This window comes from Nannobrachium achirus (assembly GCF_963921795.1).
Source record: "Nannobrachium achirus genome assembly, chromosome: 5".
NCBI classification, from domain to species: Eukaryota; Metazoa; Chordata; class Actinopteri; order Myctophiformes; family Myctophidae; genus Nannobrachium; species Nannobrachium achirus.
Genome location: NC_137814.1, coordinates 35,150,881 through 35,168,168, shown reverse-complemented (window position 1 = coordinate 35,168,168; position 17,288 = coordinate 35,150,881). Strand labels below are relative to the sequence as shown.

General features: G+C 43.1%; 2 protein-coding genes and 1 pseudogene across 3 annotated transcripts; all 3 read right to left on the bottom strand.

Annotated features, from left to right (window-relative positions):
• Positions 1–4,156: 4,156 nt before the first annotated feature.
• Positions 4,157–5,587, bottom strand: foxc1a (forkhead box C1a; the record flags this gene model as incomplete). The annotated part of the gene is made up of 1 exon (XM_080726222.1): positions 4,157–5,587. The coding sequence occupies one exon, from the start codon at positions 5,585–5,587 to the stop codon at positions 4,157–4,159; it is 1,431 nt and encodes a 476-aa protein (XP_080582348.1).
• Positions 5,588–11,855: 6,268 nt separating this feature from the next.
• Positions 11,856–12,257, bottom strand: LOC308285025 (small ribosomal subunit protein eS17-like; the record flags this gene model as incomplete). The annotated part of the gene is made up of 1 exon (XM_080725744.1): positions 11,856–12,257. The coding sequence occupies one exon, from the start codon at positions 12,255–12,257 to the stop codon at positions 11,856–11,858; it is 402 nt and encodes a 133-aa protein (XP_080581870.1).
• Positions 12,258–13,324: 1,067 nt separating this feature from the next.
• On the bottom strand, positions 13,325–16,580 carry LOC308285848 (cytosol aminopeptidase-like; annotated as a pseudogene). Its single transcript has 4 exons — positions 16,095–16,580; positions 14,996–15,336; positions 14,154–14,636; positions 13,325–13,571 (listed from the first exon to the last, which is right to left on the bottom strand). The product of its transcript is annotated as a cytosol aminopeptidase-like (transcript).
• Between the last annotated feature and the right edge of the window lie 708 nt (positions 16,581–17,288).

Below are 17,288 nucleotides of genomic sequence, written 5' to 3'. Positions count from 1 at the left end.
TGTCATAATAATCTCTATTCTCTATCTTCATCATGCGTCCTGATCTGATGCTGTATCGGACACACTCTGCAGGACATTACGCACAGGAGAAGCTCGTGCGCAAACATTAGCCAAATAAACCATTTTCCGTTCACTTTATTTTCTTTGTCATTTATATAGGTCTGTTTATGTATATTACAACACGAAATGTTTATCGTCATGCTTTTAAAAATCATTTAACGTTGTAATCTATGGCACTTCGTGATTTCCTTTTTTCTTTTCTTTTTTCTTTTTTTTCTTCTTTTTTGCGTGGGGGGGCGTATTTTTACAGTAACGAACTTTGACCTTTATATTCACATTATTCTTTGGTGGTCCTTGTCCATTCCACAGGCCTGTCCTGTATTTGTGTGATTGTAATGATTAGCCTTTAAACAAAAAAATCTAACTGGCCTACCCTATAACAGGTCGATTCGTTGAAACCATGCTTTTATTGTATAGTCTATGTTTTAAAAGTAGCATATAACACATGAATAAAGTATATATGCCTACTGAAGTATTCTTCCCTGTTAAAAAAAGAAAAAAGTTTTGTTCACATTTGTGAACAAAATAATAGGATAATGCATGCTAATAGTTTTTTTTAGTGTTTGTTTTGCCTTTTTACAAATAGTCTAGTGATTAGGCCTCAACATGATCTATGCATGAAGATGTTGGTGTTGTGTTTAACTGACTATCAAAGGCATGTAGAACACAGTCACTTTTGTCTTTGGTATTTGACCCAAAGAAATGAGGGAGAGTGTTGTTACGGGTCTGTGTTGACGCGCATGCGAATCCGTGCATTTTAAGGAATGTAGCGGAACATTTTCGGGAAACAGAAGAAAGGAAAGGTGACGCGAATGTGAACCCAGAAAGAGCATATATACTGTTGATGCCTTTCCATTAAGAGAAAATAATAATTAATATCAAATAATAGACTACATCACAAATCTAAATACAAGTAAGACTGAAGTCTACTCTGTCTGCAGCATACTGGCGTATAAAATCATAATAATAATGTAACCACTTGAACCCCAGCGTCAATATTCTGGGTGAGCTTAAGCATGTTTGTTTGTGCTTGACTGCTTGTAGAATATTTTGGTAATTTGTTGTAGAGGGGTCCAGGTACAGCTTTTCACCTCTGGTCCGTTTCACTATAAAAATAGACTGGAGAGTTAAAGAGCTTTGTGGACAAATGTGAATATTTTTAGGGCTTAAACATTTTAAATCATGAATGTAGTTTGTTTTGTTTTGTTTAGTTTTTTTTGTATTTTATTACAATACAGTTATGTCTATGTTGTTATATATGCTATTGGAGTTGTATAGGCTGTACTGGAGTTGTACCGTGTCCTATTGTTGTGCATGCTATTGGAGTTGTACCGTGTCCTGTTATATTGTTGATGGTGCTCTGGTGGCCGACATCCTCCTCATTGACCCCCATCTCAGTCTCTGCCTTTTTCCGTCTCGTGAAAAATGATTCCAGCGCTCTGATTGAATTTTATTCCTTCCTGACCCGGCTCTATTCTGCGAGGGCGCCATCAATCTTTGGGCTAACACGACGTTTGTTTATTAGACCTACTTGGGAAAGGATCTAATGGCTTTTATGAGCCTGATTACACAGTCGCCGGAGTGAGAGAATCCAGTGAGCCATTTGTAGCTCAAAAGCTCAATTGAAAAATGATTGTTTGCCAGTGGATGATTTTGTTGTTTCCTTCTTTCTTTCCGTGACGGGCGCAATATAAGCCTACAGGCAGAATATTAACAGCAACAGAGGGCACGTGGAAACAAAACTTGTTGTGAGAGGATAATCGATATCTTGAGCTTCTCTGCTGCTGTGGCTGCTGATTGATTGGTTGATTGATTGATTGATTGAATACTTTATTTGAAGTTCGCGTAGGAAAAAGTACATGAGGGAAACAGTTCAGATACAAGGTCTACTAAAAGGATTTAAACCACAAGAAAGCGCATCAATTGCTTGTTTGCATTGGGGTCCTTATACTATACTATTAAACTTTTAAATGTATTGCTTTGATTTCATGTTAAAAATGAGCGCATCCAATGGTGCTGTGAAGGTTATACCATACACAGCACGCCACAGGGCCAAGAGTTACCCAGTCTGGCTTTTACAAATTTGAATTGCATTTGTGTTAGCATCCTCTCCGTATTTCTGTTAAAAACTAAAAGTTTAGAAATTGTAAGATGCTGCGAATGACACACCTATGGAATAACATTAGGCCTACCAGAGCATAATATTGTGCTGATTATGATGCTTGTTATTATTGTGTTTTACAAGGCAATTGCCATTTTACCTACATTCTTATATTATTATATCAAAATCCGTAAAAACAAAAACGTTAAAATGTTAAATGTAGGCATATTTATATATGCCAGCTTATCAGTAATGCGTGCGCTAAAACAGTATTTGCAAAATACGCTAAACGGTTTTGTTAGCAGACATCCAACCTGTAAAAAAAGCAGACTATTTAGATTTATATTCAAATTGAATCCAGGTAACACACACAAAACAAGTATTTTGTTAAGTAGTTTGAGTGTTGTTACCGTTTGAATAAAAGTGAGTAATTTAATTTAATTAATCAAATGAACAGAGGCGAAACAAATGATAAAACAATGGAACAACACATCGCAAGCGCATAGCCATTAATGCATTATTTAGTGTATTGAACCTAAAAAATAAAGGTAAATTGCTTCGACTTTAATTGCTAGATATGCCTATTATATGTTATAGCTTAACTGCATTTACATTGCAATTGCAGTTGACGTATAACATTTAATTACAAATAATATAGCTCATGCATATTCCAGCTTCACGATAGATCTTTCGATGTTTTTAGGTTCTTTTTACAATTCAACCAGCTCCAGTGACAACAAGACTATGTTTGGCATGCGTGGTATGATATTAACTAATGGAATGCAGCAGTAAACACACGTGGCTATCCAAAACAAAGTGTTGCTGTGTGGACTTTAGCAGGCTGCTTCAACAGGACCTGATGCCTGGGGTCAACATGATGTCAGCTCGTCTGCTATAGCTGACAACAGCAGGAGATAAACATTTAAATTGTGAATTATTTGTAATTATAAATTAGGATGTCCCTACACCTCATTGTTGCGCATACGTTTGGACCTCTCATTTGCTGCATGGGGATCTTGGTTATCAAATGATTTATATCGATCTTAGGCTAGTCTTTTTTTTTTCTTTTTTTTTTTTCATTAAGAAGTTGAACAAGTACATCATATTTGTACGTTTTTACATAACTGATACTGGTTTAGTTGATGTGAGAAATGTACATTTTATTTTCTGCAGTTATAGCCTGATATTCAATTTTGACAGATGTTTGGCGACTGGCCGATACAGTCTCTTCCCATGTTGCTACCCTGTTGCTAAAGTAAAAACAGTAAAAAAATGGACGAAATATTCATATTAACCTTGGCATCTATTCTGTTTTAAAATGTGTATCAATCATTACTATAGCCTTGATTGATGCCATAAATGCCATTAGGGAATGACCGTGCGCACAGACACAGGGTCAAATGTGTTTCATAACGTGGCCTATCTGCCTCCCACACAACATTAACTGCGTGGCGCCACGAGCCTACACACCATAAAAAAAACACTATTCACGTTTTTAAGAAACCAGTCGTATTTAAACTCACATAAAATGACAATTTATTAAACAAACAATGCAAATCCTTCAGAATACTTTTCAACAAAAGATGAATCTTTGAAATAGTACGACGATATACAAGTTCCTTTTTTTCCTTTTATAGTGGAACAATTTCGGACAATTAAGGCAATTCAATTTAGAAACACTTTTTGGTGTTTGGTCCATAATATCTGGCTACAGTTTAGAAATAAATTACTATATGCAATTTACATATTATAATATGCCCGTGAAAACTGACATATCCTAAACATAATATAAAGTCACAAAAGCGAGAAGAGACTTACGTGTTATTTGGCAGTAACACTGTTCTTTATAAACCAAGATCAAGTCATGCTGTCTTTTGTTTGAGTATTCTGTTTCATATTTGTCCATGGTAGTCGGGCCAGGCGAGTGAAACAACTTCACTGGGGTTTACTGAGAGTCGCAGCAACACCATGAAAATCAAAGCCTCTACGGTTTGGTCAGAACTTGCTGCAGTCATACACGAAAGCTCCCGAAGTGCGATAGAGGGACTGGCTCGGCGGGAAGGACATTTGACAGCTGTTATTCCCGTTCACCGGCGAGTTATTCAAGCCGATTCTCTGAGACTCGAACATCTCTCGCACGGAGTGGAAGTTCTGCTGCTGGCCCGGGTAGGCTGCGCCCAGGTGGCCCAGGTCCCCCGCCTGGTTAAGGTACCACGAGGTGAGCCTGCCCTGGTGGGGATGGTGCCCCTCCTGCCCTGCAGAGTTTAGGTTCCCGTGGCCCAGAGAGGACGAGGTGGTGGTGATGGAGTAATCTGGCAACGTCTCGTCCACGGTGGTGCTGGGAGCCAGGTGGCCTGATCTGTCCCCGGCGTATAAACTCATGGCCTGCATGTTACAATGATAGGTCGCGTTCGAGGTAGTGGAGATGGAGTTTTGGTTACAGGGCGAGCTATAGACCGACGTCTGGTTGGGGGAATAGTTTAGGGACAACGACGGTGTTATACCTGTCCTGGTGGAGGCTACAAGGCTCGGGGGGAGCTCGCCGGCTCCTTGTTGCGGGGACCCGCGCAGGGAGGTCATGATGTTGTCCACGCTGAAGCCCTGCGTCGAGGCCTGGCCGTGGTGGTGGTGGTGCTCGGAGCTGTCCATGCCGATGGAGCGGTTGGAGGGGATGCTGTGCGGGCTGCCGCCGCTGCTGGACATGCTGCTGCTGCTGTCCGGGCTCTCGATCTTGGGCACGGTGCTCAGGGAGGGCGAGTCGGCCTGCGGCGGAGTGGCGTTCCCGTTCTCGGTCTTAATATCCTGGATCCTCACGGGCTGGGAGCCCTGCACCGGCTGCTCCTCCCGGCCCTGGCCCCGGCTAGGAGTGTCCTTCTGGACCCGCTCTTCCTTCTCCTTCAGCACGTCCTTCTTTTTAAACCTCCGCCGCCTCCTCAAAAAGCTCCCGTTTTCGAACATGTTGTAAGAGTCTGGGTCCAGGGTCCAATAGCTCCCCTTGCCTGGCTTTTTATCGTCTCGAGGCACCTTGACAAAACACTCGTTCAGCGACAGGTTGTGTCTGATGCTGTTCTGCCAGCCCTGCTTATTGTCTCTGTAGAATGGGAACCTTTCCATTATAAACTGATAAATCCCGTTCAGGGTCACCTTCTTGTCTGGCGAGTTTTGAATAGCCATAGTGATGAGCGCAATGTAACTGTACGGGGGTTTGACCATATCCTTCGGCTGTGGCTGTGGGGTGTACGGTCCATAAGCCCGCGCCATGCTCCCACCGTACTGGTCGTGGGCCGCGTGAGAGTACATGTTCATGGGTGCTGGCATGCCTGTGTATCCTCCACCGGCAGCGGCCCGGTAGTAGCTCGGGTCGCTGCTAATGTAAGGCACGACGCCCAGTGAGTTGGGACTGGAAACGGAGTAGCGTGCCTGCATGTCGTCTCCCCTCCGCGCTATTCGATCCTGTGAGAAGAAGAAACGCTCCAAAAGACGCAGCCGGAGAGGTCCACGTTTTCCCCTCTGAAAGCCGAGGCGCTCAAATCACAGTCGCTGTCCGCTCAATTTAAAAACAATGGCCTAACAACTTGTGCGCGCTGATTGGGATCTTAGCAACGTCTAAGCCGTTCCCATCTCTGTGGTTCTGAAGCACACATTGAAAAAGTTCTGAACTTTGTGCATCCGTCACTACACGGGACTTTTGCTTTGCGCAGTTAAATTCTTTCCTCCTTTTTGCTGCCAGTGGAGCTCCTCCCAAAAGGATCCACGTCGTCCAATTGGAAGTCAAGGCAATACTAAGAGCAGGAATGGAACAAGCTCCTGGCCACACACAGGGCTTTAGAAAAACCAGAGGAGGTGTCGGTAACTCCCAGCCCACTCCAGCCAAGATTTCAGACGTGAGAACGCAGCTCACATACACATACACAATCAGACTATGGCATCTTGCATATTGCTGCAGACTGGGGAGAAGTGGGGGAACAAATCTATGATATGCCACTGTATTATTGAACATAAAAAAATAATAATCTGTGATTCATATCCAAAAGAATATCAATTGACAATTTAATTTGACATGTGCAGACCTCTCTCTTGTTCTTTAGGTGTTCTTTTTCAACATGGACTTGGAAAAAGTAGGCCAGCAATCATGGGATTTTAACACGGGGCTCTGTTGTGGGATAGGCGTTTGCCACTGATTAATTAATTATTATTTAATTAATTGATTAATTAATTGAGTGAAAATAATAAACATCAACCTAAAGTTTGATACAATAATTAATTATGCCTTTCCCCCACTTTGTAGAGCCTTGTGCTGCTACTGATGTTTAAATGTTTCAATCAACGGATCGCACCAGGATCAAAGCGCAGAGTGCTTCACATCATGGGCAGTGGGCGGTATGTGCGATCTCATAACAACGAGAATTAAGACAGAGATTGGCCAAAGGTGTGATCGTTTAAGGTATTCAAGGCGAGAGTAAAAGACAAATGGCATTGCAATGACACCTAACGTGTCGTTTTTCAACACTTGAAGGTCTAGGCCTAAAAGTCACTAGGCCTAATAGGCGGCCTAGGCCTAGGTGTATGTGCAATACACAGGTATTCCATATATTCCATTTTAGTTGGCCTGGCCTATACTGCAAGAATTAAATTATTCGATTAGTTAGATTTAAATGAATTATACCAGGATATGCAGTCTCCATTTTATAATTGATTTAATCAGAAAGACGTTCGAATGATCCGTTTTTCAAATGTATTTGTTGTACTTGTACCCCTATATTTTTAGGAATTATTTGAAATAGTTGGTAAAACAAAATGGGGAAGCAGGCTTTTGGGCGAAAAAGAAGATGCACATCGGATGCCTGCACTGCGCTTTGCAGGCCTATTATTATAGGCCCTTTACTAGCCCACTGCTTCATGCCAGGCCCCAGTGCGAAAGAAGCGAGTAGGCATGAAATTGTTAATGGTCATTGTAAGGCAAAGTTACGGTCACATATAGCTCTAATCCTATACAGCTCGTCTTAATTAAACGGCCGCGCACTGGCCTGCTGCTCCACCGGTCTCCTCTTACATGGACCCGGGAATGAACTTTTTCCACCGCCTCGGGCTGTTTATACAATTCACAACGTTCCTTTTACTTTTAGTCCCATGGACTGTTCAAGTAGTCCAATATATAGACATGTTATCAACCTTATAGCCTATCTATCTATGAGTGAAGAAAGTGTTTATTTGTTTATTTATTTTCTATATTATGTATTTATTTTCTATTTATTTTTTCGAGTATAGGGTTATCATCACTCAAGTGATGATAATAGGCCTACCGAACCTTTGGTGATTGGGTTAACGATTAAATACAATATATGTGAATTGTGGATTGGGTTATTTTATGGGCCAGCAAGGCCATGCGCAATAATCTTTCTTTCTTTACCATAGCCTAGTAAGCCTACACAAGTTCATGGTCAAATAAGAGGCACATATTGTGGGCCGTTATTTTAATTTTATTCGTGACGGTATTTGCTGACCTGACTGACTGACCAGTTAGGCTTCCAACTTAGACCTACCACACCAATGTAATGTATGTTGACTTTGATCTCGTAATAGCCTAGGCTACGGTATAATACATTATAAGGAAGACAAAATAAATATAAATATGTTTTGTGTTTTCGTTTGCTTTGCCTTTGCTTTCGCCACCCTAATGTTAAAACGAAACATTGCTCAAGGTTATAGCTACTGGCTAATAATACTAAGCATTATACATTTCGACAGTAGGGCTTGCCTATGTATGTACAGTATGAGAGAGAGAGAGAGAGAGAGAGAGAGAGAGAGAGAGAGAGAGAGAGAGAGAGAGAGAGAGTGAGTGTTGGGTGGCGGTTGTAATCAAGTTAAAAGGTTGGAGGTGAAATGAGACCCTTTGCCCCAGTCACAGAAATAGGCATATTCAATGTTCACTGTGCTATTGGCTCCCTCTAGTGAGTAATTAGGGGAACTTGTTATTTAAAGTATAAATTCGCAATACCGCGCCCACTTTCCGTTCAATCAAATACAATCCCCTTATGGAAAGTCTAACGTTTGATTTTGATTCATCTAAATATTTAAGGTATTGTAAAATGTGAGAAGTCAGTGGAATATTGGGCAAAAGTGTGAAAACGTGTCTTAAGTTGTCGTTATGCGGGGGTCGATATTCTGACCATTGGCAAATAGGTTCATTGAGAAGACACTGCTGCCACCATGCGTTCAAAGTCAACATGACATGAAAGCATGTAGGCCTAAGCAAAGGCCATTAATCATTATGAAAAACGAATAAGCACAGGATGTAGCCAGCAAGGCCAGCAAGGCCATGCGCAATAATCTTTCTTTCTTTACCATAGCCTAGTAAGCCTACACAAGTTCATGGTCAAATAAGTGGCACATATTGTGGGCCGTTATTTTAATTTTATTCGTGACGGTATTTGCTGACCTGACTGACTGACCAGTTAGGCTTCCAACTTAGACCTACCACACCAATGTAATGTATGTTGACTTTGATCTCGTAATAGCCTAGGCTACGGTATAATACATTATAAGGAAGACAAAATAAATATAAATATGTTTTGTGTTTTCGTTTGCTTTGCCTTTGCTTTCGCCACCCTAATGTTAAAACGAAACATTGCTCAAGGTTATAGCTACTGGCTAATAATACTAAGCATTATACATTTCGACAGTAGGGCTTGCCTATGTATGTACAGTATGAGAGAGAGAGAGAGAGAGAGAGAGAGAGAGAGAGAGAGAGAGAGAGAGAGAGAGAGAGAGAGAGAGAGAGAGTGAGTGTTGGGTGGCGGTTGTAATCAAGTTAAAAGGTTGGAGGTGAAATGAGACCCTTTGCCCCAGTCACAGAAATAGGCATATTCAATGTTCACTGTGCTATTGGCTCCCTCTAGTGAGTAATTAGGGGAACTTGTTATTTAAAGTATAAATTCGCAATACCGCGCCCACTTTCCGTTCAATCAAATACAATCCCCTTATGGAAAGTCTAACGTTTGATTTTGATTCATCTAAATATTTAAGGTATTGTAAAATGTGAGAAGTCAGTGGAATATTGGGCAAAAGTGTGAAAACGTGTCTTAAGTTGTCGTTATGCGGGGGTCGATATTCTGACCATTGGCAAATAGGTTCATTGAGAAGACACTGCTGCCACCATGCGTTCAAAGTCAACATGACATGAAAGCATGTAGGCCTAAGCAAAGGCCATTAATCATTATGAAAAACGAATAAGCACAGGATGTAGCCACCGCTGCCAGCCACATTAAAATGCTTGAAAAATAGCTATGTACAGCTGGCCTGGAAGGTTGTCTATAAAATCACGAGTCTATAGAGGTTGAAAACCCAGCTCGGTACCAGGAACTGCAAGGAAGTTACCTCAGTCCCCGGTTAATTATCCTCTCAGGCTGACTTGACACTCCTCTGCAAAGACTAACAGAGATGAGTGTGGGATAATATCTGGGGTATGCAAGGGGCTGCCAACCACAACACAACATTTTCTGAACTATAATAATTTGGCCTTCTATATGAGACCACAAGTTACAGTGTGTTCTGGACGTGAAGCAACATCTCTTGCTTGATTTATCCAGCTACTTCCCTGAAATTAAGTTCATTTATTCAGTTTTGTTGGGATACCATTTATAAATTATTTTAGGAAATGTTTTATTTCAAATAGAGTGAATATAGCTGGGATATGCCACTAACACCCCTTTTTTCTGAAACCTTCTGACAGATTTGTATTTGTATTACATTTTTTGTTGTTCAGATTTTCAATACAACATTACATTGACATTTAAAAATCAAACCTCGGTTCGAAGTGAAGCGGTGACATTTTATTCTATGTGTTCTAGAGCTATGAAATCTGTGTTCTAGATCTATACATTCAGTGTTCTAGATCTATACTTTCTATGTGCTTTAGTTAAATATTTTTATGAATTCTGAATGAATGAATGATTTTGTCTGGAGGGCCAAATTGTCATGTGAAGCTTGACCAATCCTCAATTCTGCATGCACGGGACATCTACGGGACACACAAAGCCACTCCTTGGAAGCAGCTTTCACCGCTTAAAAAAACCCACACATATATGATGTTTATAGGCACTTCTGATAGCACGTGAAACCAAGTCATCAGGTGAGGTGGTCAAGCTGTCCATGAATAATGGAAGTATGTTCCTCTCCATGATGACTGTAGCAAAGGGTCCAATATGTATATTTTTATTAATTCTGAGTAGATGAATGGTTTTATCTGGAGGGCCAAATTGTCATGTGAAGCTTGACCAGTGCTCACATCGGGACACACGAGACGGACAAAGCCACTTCTTGGAAGCGGTTTTCACCGCTTCAAAAGAAACAGTACTTTGTAAGCAGTGTTCTACTTTGAGCAGTGTTCCTGTAAGGAGCTGCATGAGCTCCAACATCTGGCTTTGTCCGTTTGTCCAAAGTTTGTTGTACTCCCATGTTCACATTGGCCATGCTGCTTAATGAAATTAACTCATAAACGAGTCCTGTGCCCGGGGGTGTGTACTGTATAATGGTGCACATGTGAGCCGTTGGGCAGAATAGTCACCATTGACGTCCAGTTGTCCAATACCCGTTGTATCTGTCTGTCTGTGTCCCTTTCATGCCCATATATGGAGATCTCTTATCTCTGTCTGGCTCTCTTTTATTATCGGTAAACCGATATATCGGGCACCGATATGCCCTTATTTTGTCATATCGGTATCGGTAAAATGTCTCCCCGGTAGAAAAAAAGAATTGCATTTGCAAGATTTGCATTGTTTCAGCATGCGGCGGTTATCATGGTTGTATCCGTCCGTCTGTCTGTGTCCCTTTAGTGCCCATACATTATGGAGATCTCTTATCTCTGTCCGTCTGGCTCTCTTTTATGCCCATATATGGTGTTCCGTGTCCAGGCCAGTCTGTGATGTCATCTCCAAATGTGGTCACTGTAGTGATGTCAGTTAGTGATGTCAGTCATCTCCAAATTTGGTCACTTATTTAATCGTGTCATAGATAAATCATTTGGGCATCGTTTCAGCATGTGGCTGTTACCATGGTGGCGATACTGTAATCTAGTATCAATGATGTCAGCATGCAGACAGACAGCGGACAGACATTCCGTAAATTAATAGTTACTAGTCCTGTGCCCGGGGGTGAGGGATTGAATGTAGGAGTCTCAGAAGTAATGTTGGAGAACCCAGACCGGTGCCCATTGGGCAGAATAGTCACCATTGCTGTCCAGTTGTGCAATACCTGTTGTATCCGTTTGTCTGTCTGGCTCTCTTTTATGCCCGTGTCCAAGCCAGTCTGTGATGTCATCTCCAAATTTGGGCACTGTGGGGTGATGTCAGTCAGTGATGTCAGTGGGGCATTGTTGATGTCCAGCCTCATGTTGAAACAATGCCCAAACGTGGAGATGAGTAACAGCCGCATGCTCTTGCTGAAACAATGCCCACATTTGCAGATGAGCATGCTCACATCACTGATACTAAACAGTGTCACCACCATGGTAACAGCCACATGTTAGGCAATGTTGATGTCAGTTGGGCATTGTTTCAGCATGTGGCTGTTACCATGTTTAGTATCAGTGATGTCAGCATGCAGACAGACGGCAGACGGACAGACATTCGATAAATTAGTAGTCAGATAGCACCGCTCACTTCACACTGGGTATTTATTTTTTCTTATTCTTTTCTTATTTTGTCAGCTGCCTGAAGTTCATCCCCACCGTAGGCGGAGTCACCTGCAGGACGGACAGACCACCGAAATTCATCAGTGTGAGCATCTCCTTGGTGTCGGGGTCGACCTCAATGGCCTCCTGGTCCAGGGCAGACACCTCTGGGACGTAGTTGTCTCTCCTCTCTCTCTCCTCCTCCTGCAGCTTGATGGAGATTCCTTTCACTGGTCCCTTCTGAATACGCCCCATCAGGTGGGTCACATATCCAGCCACCTTGTTGCGGAGCGCCTTGCTGGGGATGGTGGCGATCTCCTCACACACCCTCTTGTTGGTGTGGAAGTCGTTCCCAAGTCGGGTGTAATATTTTTCTGTGATCACACTGGCCGCCTTCTTCACGGTCTTGGTCCTGACACGTCCCATCCTGGAATAGTAATAAAGGAATAATTTGTACTGAATACTTAAACATTTGCTTGAGTATATAAGTGTCTGGATCATGCCCACATGTGGACTTGGCTGATGTCACTGTATTGACATCATCCAATGCTGGGTACCCAAACACGCTTGTCAGCTAGGTAAAAAAATTATAACGTTTTACCACTTTATGGTTCAAGTTTACTATATAGTTAAGTTGTGTGTCTGTCTGCTGGCAGGGGAAGGATTGTACTCAAATATGGACATGTTCGTTATCAGCACAAATTGGTGTTGTTCGGCAACGGTTTCAGTATAGGCATAAGTTGCGATATACTGTAGGACCAGAGCTAGATGAGCTATTGAAAATTGGAGGAGACCTTTTTAACCATGCTTTAATTAAAGCCAGCTAGCGCCTGGTATTGAAACCTAAATATGCTGATCGACATGTCAGCAGTCAGCACAATAACCCAGCAACTCCAGGCAAGCTGATAAGTGCCACGTTTTCACTGAGCATTTTTCGGGGCTATTGGACGTCTAATATAGGCCTACGTCTAAACGCTAGTCTAAAATTGGTCTAATTACAATTTAGGAATTTAGCTCTTAATCCAGAGAGACTTACAATAAGCAAGGTAATACATCAATACAATAAGCAAGGTAATATACATCAAATGCAAAGAAATATCAATATATAACATATTTCAAGTAGGAAATGAATACAAACCATAAACATCTGTAATATATGCTTTATTTGTAACATCCATTTGACTTTAATTCAGATGGCTATGAACTGATCACTCAGACTTTCAGAGCTCTTCCGCAACATAATTATGACAAATAGGCAGTATATATTGAGTCATTGAAGCACTCATTCGCACACACATGAGTGTGCCATTTCAGATCATGTCCTACAATACAATAAAATGTTCCTTATTTTGCTGGAGACCCCCTGGAACCTCTTCAAGGACCCCTGTGGGTCCCTCGACCCCACTTTGTAAAATAATTGCGGTAGTATTTACTCTCCTCATTAAGTAAGGTCTTAAGCTCATCTTGCGCGGGCTGTGTGTGACTCCAGTCTCTCAGTCTTGGCTGGTCAGTCCAGCAGCAAACTCCACCAGCGTACCCTTGCCCGACATGCCTTTCCTCAGGTAGGGGATCTCATCTCTGTTGGACATGACCCTTGCGATGTCCAGGTGAGCCCAATGACGCCCTGTGACAAACTCTCTCAGGAAGGCAGCTCGCCCATGTTATTGAGGTCGGCCAGTTGGCTGTGAGTCACCTGCTTGGTGTAGTGTTGGAACAAAGGCATCCGCCACACCCTGTCACCTGTCCAGGGGTGTCCAAATTCTGGGCCCTGGGTACAAGGATTCACTGTGGGCCCCCCATGAATGTTCTTCATAGGGGGAGGGGACTTAACCCATTTAGACTGGGAACGCGTTAATACGTATTATTTTGTGCTTAACTATTGAAAAATAGCAGATATACAAGCTCACAGCGCGGCACCAAGTGCGGCGCTGCGAGCTTGTAGATCTGCTATTTTTGAAAAATCGTGAAAGTTTGTGCAAGGTTTTTTGAAAAACCTATGTTTCTATGTCAGTGGTGCTCAAACTTTTTCATGTGAAGGACCCCCTTGGCCACGGACCCCCATCTCAAAATATTTAGTTCCAGGGATCCCCCCAGAAACAAAATTTGAGTTACAAATAAAGTTTGCTTAAAAAAATACATACATTCAAAGATTTGCACACATTTTCACGACTTTTCAAAAAGAGCAGATCTACAAGCTCACAGCGCAGCACTCAGTGCTGTGAGCTTGTATATCTGCTATTTTTCAATAGCTAAAGTATAAAATAATTAAGGTCCCTCCACCTTGGGCCCTAGTAGCTTCCCCCCCGTGTGATGCCCCTGCACCTGTCACCACACTGGCCTTGTGCAGCTTCTGCCAGAGCCAGTCAGAGTTTGTGAACTCTCCAGTTGCTGCAGAGCCCAGAGTGGCATCCATGGCCCCTGTTAGCGTAGCGGCATTGACTATGGCCCTGGGGTTGAAGGTGTGAGCATAACAGAGAGCATCAGCCAGGATCAGCCTCCCTTCTGAATCTGTATTATCAACCTGGATGGTTTTAACATTCTTGGCTCAGACTACATCCCCTGGTTTGTTGGCCTTTCCACTGGGCATGTTCTCACAGAGGGGAGCTAGACCGATAATGTTGACTGGCAGCTTGAGGGCTGCATGCTGCTGTGACGATGGAGGCACACACGTTGCATGGCGGCTCCACCCGTGTCAGCTCGCATGGCGTCCATTCCAGAGGACGGCTTCAGGGAGATACCACCACTGTCAAAGGTGATACCCTTGCCCACCAGTAGCAGAGGCGCCTGTGTGTGATCGGGGCAGCCATTGTAGTAAGGATGGGACGATAAGCGATATTATCGTTTATCGTGATAAGAAACACTCACGATAATCGTATCTATTCACCTTTTATTTGCCGATATTGCCGATTATCTGCATATCCGGTACCACTTAAACCCTCTATAATTTGTCTTTTTTTCACTCTCTATCATGTCTTTGCCAAAAAGATAGACGATCTACAAGCTCACAATGCGTTGTGAGCTTGTAGATAGTCTATTTTTTGGCAAATTCCGCCCCAGGATAATGGATGTTGGGGGTATTTTGATTATCACGATGATATCGTAAATCACGATTTCTTTGATCACAATAATTGTGATATGAAATTTTCATATCGTCACATCCCTACATTGTAGTGCAGCTCCAGGAACACAGGGGGCTCATCTGACCCTTTAGATACGCTGAGAAATGCTCCCATTTCCTGCTCCTCTATCCAGGCCTGACCCCTCTTGTGGACTTTGACTCGGTCAGTGTATGTATGGTGCCAGCTGCATGCTCCTAGATGGTGTTGGCAAACACCGTCGGAGTAATGTGATTGGCGGGTGCTTCCATGAGTAGGCGGGCCAAGTTTTGGCCTTCTCCATACAGGACTCCTTTTTGCCATGCCTCCATATCGACACTTCCATGTTAGCTGCCTGGTCACTTTGGTCTTCTTGGATTTGAGTTGGTCGTATTGAAAAAATCGAACCTCTGTTCGAAGTGGAGCTGTGTGTGTGTGTGTGTGTGTGTGTGTGTGTGTGTGTGTGTGTGTGTGTGTGTGTGTGTGTGTGTGTGTGTGTATTGCAGTTGATGCTCAGGGCAGGCTAGACTCAACAGCACCTCTCTGGTCACCCAGGATCATGTGTACCGATTTTTGTGACATTTGAAGAAAATATGTAGGAAAAGGAGCAAAAAGTGTGTTTTGGAGAAAATTCAAGATGGCGGAAAATCTATCCTGGCGCAAATGGGCGTGGCCTATATGGGGAGATGCGTCTTGACCCAAGGAATCCAGGGAAAAAAGAATTTTAATTTTCCGATCTACGGTTCAAGAGTTACGGGGCAAAACGTAAAGTGGGCTGTTATAGCGCCACCATGAGGCCGAGTGATGTAATTATTTTTCGATTCATTCTTAAAATCATTATGAATCTCCTCTCCGAGGTTTGAAACTGTAGCTGGTTTACGAGAGAAAAATACTTGAAAGTGATTTCTTGCATTGTCCCATTATAAGTCAATGGGGACAATTAAGCGTCGTTTTTTGCCGATTACGTCGGCATGGTAAGGCGGATCGGAACGAAAGGTAATAGAACACCATTCCCGGCCGAGCCGCACATTTTGATGTATATATTGCGCGAGTGGCGTAAATGGTGCGGCACTAGTTACGCGCCGAAGTTTAGGCTACATACACGGACGGAGACAGACAGACAGACAGACCCACACACACGGCCACGTATAGGGAGCTTGTGTTCCACACAGCTCCAAAAAGCCCAGTACGGCACCCTCTGCTGATGACTGGGCGTCACCGCAGCTGTCCACCTCCATGTGACTCAACTCCAGGTCCTGAAGCAGCCTGCAGCCCGTTGATTCTGCAGCTCCGTTGATTCTGCAGTTTTCCTTGCAGGTGTCCCAGGACTCTGCTCCACACACACTGGCATCTTTCTTCCCCAGCCCCACCAGTGCAACGCACGGAAAGTCCTTATGGAGTCCGTAGAATATTCTGTTGCCGCCTTTCAAGAGGTGGACCAGAGATTTTCAGCACCTCGGACAGTGTTCCGGACACAGTGTTGTCAAACCCTGCTCAGTTTCTGTCAGATGAGGACTGGAATCTTCTCCCGCCTTCTCATACACACCCAACACACAAGACCCTTTCTGGCATTCAGTTTGGCTTTTGAAGCAGAGAAGAATCTACACGTGTTGGTGCGTAGTGCTATCGGGATAGCTGTTCTTAAAAGAAGCATTGTCACTTGTTGTACAAACGTACTGTATTATGTTCAAAATGTTGATCAAGGTACAAGTGACCTCAGTCCTCTGTAACATGTAAGCCATTTACCATGAGAGGGAGTGGGTTGTTGGCTGATTTACCACTGTTTCAGGGTTGTGCCACGAGCCGCCAGGCGAGTGGCAAACAACCCTGAAACAGTGGTAAATCAGCCAACAACCCACAACCTTGAAGGGTAAATTGCTTTTCTACCACTTTTTACATATAAATGAAAGAAAACACAGTTGTAACTTGCAAGGATCTTTATAGTTACAATCATTAATTGTTTCAGAATACACATAAACTTCCGCCACCATAGCAAATAGTCCCATAAACACAACATTCTACCACTTTTTCTAGTCACCACCAGATGGCGCCAACTCCATACTGATCCATACTGAGGTGCATAACTAGCTTACAGCTAGGCTAAAGCCCGTATTGCGGTGTAGTGCCGTGTAGTCTTTTTGAGCGTTAACGTTGTAGTTTTATGACTCAAAAAGACTACACGGCACTACACCGCGGTGGATAGCCGTCCACCGCGGACCCGACTCTGATACGGGCTTAACGCCAGTTAGAAGCACAGTTTCAGCCGCAAATAGAGGATGGTCGCTTCCAGAAAAGCATAGGTTCAGAGAAAAGAAGCTTTAAAGTTGGCGGATTGCATTGGATCCAATGGAATAAATCGGCG